This window comes from Octodon degus, unplaced genomic scaffold (assembly GCF_000260255.1).
Source record: "Octodon degus isolate 3935 unplaced genomic scaffold, OctDeg1.0 scaffold00011, whole genome shotgun sequence".
NCBI classification, from domain to species: domain Eukaryota; kingdom Metazoa; phylum Chordata; class Mammalia; order Rodentia; family Octodontidae; genus Octodon; species Octodon degus.
This window is the reverse complement of record NW_004524587.1, coordinates 14,481,661-14,486,710: the sequence shown is the minus strand read 5'-3', so window position 1 is coordinate 14,486,710 and position 5,050 is coordinate 14,481,661. Positions and strand designations below refer to the sequence as shown.

At 49.0% G+C, this 5,050-nt stretch overlaps 2 protein-coding genes across 11 annotated transcripts in view; one reads left to right on the top strand and one right to left on the bottom strand.

The window, feature by feature from the left end:
* Window positions 1-2,493, top strand: part of Tsnaxip1 (translin associated factor X interacting protein 1) — a 22,234-nt gene extending 19,741 nt beyond the window's left edge. For all 4 annotated transcript variants that reach the window (XM_023709421.1, XM_023709420.1, XM_023709419.1 and 1 more), the window contains one exon: window positions 2,418-2,493. In XM_023709421.1, the coding sequence (XP_023565189.1) occupies window positions 2,418-2,493 (76 nt within the window). The remainder of the gene's footprint in view (window positions 1-2,417) is intronic.
* Cenpt (centromere protein T) overlaps window positions 1-4,665 on the bottom strand; it is a 7,135-nt gene extending 2,470 nt beyond the window's left edge. For 2 of the 7 annotated variants that reach the window (XM_023709423.1, XM_023709426.1), the window contains exons 1-9: window positions 4,531-4,665; window positions 2,913-3,003; window positions 2,688-2,775; window positions 2,485-2,581; window positions 2,212-2,357; window positions 2,035-2,071; window positions 1,671-1,819; window positions 633-830; window positions 40-393 (exon numbers count right to left, since the gene is read on the bottom strand). In XM_023709423.1, coding sequence (XP_023565191.1) covers window positions 40-393; window positions 633-830; window positions 1,671-1,819; window positions 2,035-2,071; window positions 2,212-2,357; window positions 2,485-2,581; window positions 2,688-2,775; window positions 2,913-3,003; window positions 4,531-4,643 — 1,273 coding nt within the window. In that variant the 5' untranslated portion in view covers window positions 4,644-4,665. Of the gene's footprint in view, window positions 1-39; window positions 394-632; window positions 831-1,670; window positions 1,820-2,034; window positions 2,072-2,211; window positions 2,358-2,484; window positions 2,582-2,687; window positions 2,776-2,912; window positions 3,004-4,530 lie in introns of those variants that run through there. The other 5 variants (XM_023709425.1, XM_023709427.1, XM_023709424.1 and 2 more) reach the window with 5 other exon arrangements.
* Between the last annotated feature and the right edge of the window lie 385 nt (window positions 4,666-5,050).

Below are 5,050 nucleotides of genomic sequence, written 5' to 3'. Positions count from 1 at the left end.
TGTCAGAGATGTCCTCATCCTCTGAAGATCTTTCTGGTTCCTCAGGCTCCACAGCCCTCCGGGATCTCTCCACACTTGGCCTTTTACCTAGCCTGTCAGAGATGTCCTCATCCTTTGAAGATCTTTTTGGCTCCTCAGGCCTCCTAGTCCTCTGGGATCTCTTCACACTTGACCTTTTACCTGGCCTATCAGAGATGTCCTCATCCCCTGAAGATTCTTCTGGGATTTTAGGCTCCACAGTCCTCTGGGATCTCCTCACACTTGGCCTTTTACCTGGCCTGTCAGAGATGTCCTCATCTCCTGAAGATTCTTCTGGGTTTTTAGCCTCCATAGCCCTCTTGGATCCCTCTGCTTCTGTCATCTCTAGAGGATCAGCAGGCTCAGGCTGTAATTCTGAGAAGGGCAAGATGGAATAACAAAGCCAGCCTAATTCACTGAGGAGAATTTAAGTCAGACAGTACCAGGCAATAATTTACACTCTCCTGGCTCAATACTGACTATGCTCTTCAGTAGAGGAAGGACCCCTAGCCAGGGGATCTAGGGTACTCACATGGGGTTGAGGAGAGAAAGCCACCAGGGACAACTCTCCCTAAGCTAAACGTAGCCCCAGGCCATGTGCCCCACATACTCACTGTGGTTCTGCAGCTCAGGAATGCTACCCTGTGTTCTGTGATGCACAGTCCCCTCAGCATCTTCAGGTCCAGGGTAAGGATGTGGCAGGGAATAATGCACATTGGGGGAGTGGCCAACCAAGGGCTGTGAGAAAGGCTGGGTATCCTCTAACACAATGTCTGTTGGCAGAGTAGCAACAGGAGCTCTGAGGTTGTCAACTGATGATCAAGGTCCATCAGACATTAAGTATATCTAAGACTATTTGCTAATGTCCAGAGTTGCCAGGGTCCAGACAGTAGACACTCTGGACCTGCCCTGCTTGAGTGGCTTTCTCAGAGAAATGACCTAGGTTCTAAGCCTTATTTCCCTCCTGCAGTTCTCCTTGCTTACCTTTGCTCATTGGGTAGCATTTCCAGGTCTCCCACACCTTGCCCACACCCTCATCATCCCACAACTGCTTCCCCATATCTCTACTTTCCACTTCTTCCCCTGCCAAGAATGGCCTTCCTATCCTAGTGAACTTGTCTTCTGGAACCAGGTCCTTAGGTCAGCTCTAACTGGCTACCTGATCATGAAACCTACCCTTTTCCAACTTTCCAGCAGCTCTAGCACCAAAACATACCACTTTCCCATCCTTAGCCCTGTAGCTTAAGAACATGAAGTCTTTTTTTTTTTTAATTTTTTTTTCCTAATGTGTGTGTGTGTGTGTGTGTGTGTGTGTGTGTGGCCAGCTCAGCCCACCAGGGGGCAGGGCTGGCTGGCATGTGGTGCTGGAGGATGGAACCGAGGTCCCTGTGCTTTGCTAAGCTTGTTCTAAGTAGGTGCTTTAGACCACTGAGCCATCTCACCAGCCCCAAGAACATGAAGTCTTATAAAACACAAATACATTAAGACTGAGCCCCACCAAGATAAGGGCACCTTGAGGTAGACCTTGGATCAGGTTCACTCACTGTCCTTGACCACACCAAAAGAGGTGTATGCCTAGACTCAGCAGCACTTCATACCTACCATAAGTGATATCTTTCTCCAAAGGCTGAAAGGAGAAAACTCAACCTTACCTAGAGGAGTTGAGGCCAAGGAATTATTCTGCAGATCCTGCAAAAGGGCACCCACATCGATAGCACGGCGGGTAGGAGGTCTGCGGGCCAAACCAGGTTTCCTCACTGAGTGTGGCTGAAGAGGTGTGGCAAAGGTCAGGTTGAGGGAGCTGTGGAACAGAGGAAGCACAAAGAAAAGCCAAGTATGTACAGGCAAGTTTCCCCAGAGGACTCTCTCATCTGCTCTGAAGCTCTCATGTCTTAGCATGTGGCTATGCTGTGAGGCTAAAAGCAGCTCAGAGCAGTATGGCCAGGTTCCATCAGTTAGCACCTTGCTCTCCAACCCTCTCCTCCACCACCACCTCCCCAGAACAGACAACAGTACCTGGTAAGGGACGAGGCATCAGGATTCCCAGGAGGCTCTGCCAGTGACATGTAAGAGGATATAAAAAGAAACCATGGTTAAATTAACCAGGCTCATAAAAGTCCTTTCTCAGGCCTCCTTAGCCTCTCCAGAGGACAAGACAGAGAAGATAGCAACAGGTGGTATCCTAAGCCTCACCTTGGGAGACAGGTAATCCCTGGGGTCCCCATTCCACTTCCTTCTGAAACACTGACAATCTCAGCTTCTGTTTCCTTCTGCCAGAGCCCAGCAGGACTGGAGCCAGGGTTGGAGGGGGCTCGAGTTCAGGAAGTTGTAGTTCTAGGCTATAAGGAGAGAGCTAGTCTCAGGCAAGGAAGGAAATTCTTCCCTTTCCAATCTCTAAGGTCCCTAAGAGGCTCCCAGACCAAAGCTACCCAACAGCCCAGCCAAGAAGAGGTGTTCCCTGTGCACCTGCTCTGACTGCTTTTCCGTCTAGAGGGCTGGACTACTTGTGGTGCTGGTGCTGGTTTCACCACCGACTGTGGCATCACAATAGAAGATTCTGGGGCTGCAGAAACACCATGGAGAAAAAGTGGTCAACGTGACAGACTGTAGTATATACCACCAGACTGGTGTTGGGCTGGGGCCTAACTATCAGGCAAGTACCCTCTCACCAGTTAATAGGATGTTCTTCAGCAGGGTCCGAGGTGTCTGTTCCTCCAGTTGCCCACCAGCTTGACCATGAGCCAATCTGCCAGTAGACTGTGAACAAAACCACCATGTAACCAGTCTGTTCTTTTTGCCTTGAGATTCTCTCTCATGGTGGGTTTCAGTGCACAAGTAGACTTCGGGACTCCGAAGGCAGGAACTCTATCATGGTGAGTGGGCTGGACACTTACTCTGGCTCCATGGGAACGCTGCCTGGCAGTCACCTTTGTTTGGATACTCCGCCTCCTGGAGGAAGGTGTTTCAAGCAGGGTTCTCTGAGCACTATGTAAAGACCAACAAACAGTTCTGAGACTTGCATAGGGCCTAAAGGATTCAGAGACTTGTCTTTACCAGGGATCTGTCCTAAAGTCCATTAGGTGGGAACAGGAACCCAGAAACCACTGTGCCTCACACAATCCCTGTTCTCAGACACACATCAACAGAGGAAGCAGGGTTTGGGAAAAGAGGAAATATGATTGTCCCAGTCAGAAGAGAAGGGGATGAGGAAGATTTCACAGAGGTGACTGTTGCAGCAACATAAATCAAAGTAGGGGTTAGCCACACAGCCTAGAGGAGCAAATGGAAAATAACCCAATCCATTAAAGTAACAACCCAAAAAGGATATTTACATATTTTAATCCTTTTAAGTACTAGTCAGCGTTTGACAGCAATCACCCTAGCCCTGTCTATTTAGTCCAATCTCCCTCAGAGACACACAAAGGAAACGTTCCACAGGCACAGCTCCCACATCATCATTTACAGTTCTAAAACCTGTCATGGGGGTTGGGGAGATGGCTCAGTGGAATAAGTGCTTCCCTGGCAAGTGCGAGGGTCTGAGTTCAATCCCCAGTTCCGCCAAAAAAATTTTAAAAAATAAAAAATAAATAAAACCTGGGCTGGTGAGATGGCTCAGTGGTCTAAAGCACCTACTTAGAACAAGCTTAGCAAAGCCTAGGGACCGCGGTTCAATCCCCCAGCACCACATGCCAGCCAGCCCGCCCCCTGGTGGGCTGAGCTGGCCACACACACACACACACACACACACACACATAAATAAATAAATAAAATTAAAAATAAATAAATAAATAAATAAAACCTGTCATGAATGACTGCTGTTTCTTTTCTGTACTGGAGGTTAAACTGAGGACCTCTGCAATGAGCTACATTTCCCACCCTATTTTAATTTCTAACTTTGAAGCAAGATCTCAAACCTAGGCTGAGTTCAAACTTCCAATCTTCCTGCCTCAGCATCCCCCTGGAGTGCTGAGATTATAGGGATGTGTCACCACACTGGGCTAACTTCCCATTACTTATAAGGAAAAGAACTGCACTGTACCATTCGGGCCACTGTCAACTTTTGCATCCTTTGTCTCACGAGGTTACCATCGCCCAAGTCAGGACAAATTCCTACTCCTTTGCAAAGCATCTTTCCGATTCCTGCCTCCTGACTTTGGTGCAGGCTGTGCTCTCCAGCCCTTTTCCCACTGTTCAGCTGGGAGCCACAGAGAATGTAAAAATGAACGTCCAAGGAAAAGTAGTAATTACCTAGTGTCCGGTAGGGGCAAATGTCGGGGCATGGCATATCGTGAGATAGTCGGGAAAACAGCTAAAGAACGGAGAATCCTTTGTCTCCAGGGGTGCAGACACAAAGAGCTGATTCGAGCCCCGGTAGAGAGAAGTGGAACCAATTCTCAAGACTTTGCCTCTGCTCCTCCCGAACTCAATTTCCTCTCCATAGGTTCGGCGCTGGCTCCCACCCAGATCCTACTCCCCAGTCTTTCTAGTTGCTCATGCAACGCCCTCGCATACCTAATCCGATCACTCCTGCGTCGCTGCGGGGTACAGGAGTCAGCTGTATCTAGCACGCGGCGCAACAGCGTACGTGCCGTGGGCTCGCTGTCAGGACTAAAGTTGTTCGCCATTCTCTCAGCTGCCCTCCTAACTGCCTGGAAAACAGTAGTGTTGCGTTCCCGCCGCCACGTTTAAGATAAGTCTCGCGATAGTGCCGCAGAGATTCACGGGAGTTGTAGTTCTCGCTATACCGCGGACGCTGCGCGCGGTCGGTTGCAAAATCTGGCTCTCCAGGCAGCTTTACCGAAACGTGAGACTGAGCAAATGTAGCACCTAGTCAATGTCTTGATTTTCTCATCTACAAATCGCGAATGATACCCACCTGATAAGGGTTTTCTTTTCCTTCTGGTACTAAGTATTGAACTCAGCGCTTCCCAGCTAGCCCTTTTTCTGTTTTCGATGTAGGGTCTCACTAAGTCGCTAAATTGCCCAGGCTGGGCTCAAATTTGTGATTCTTCTGCTTCAACTTCCCTGAGTA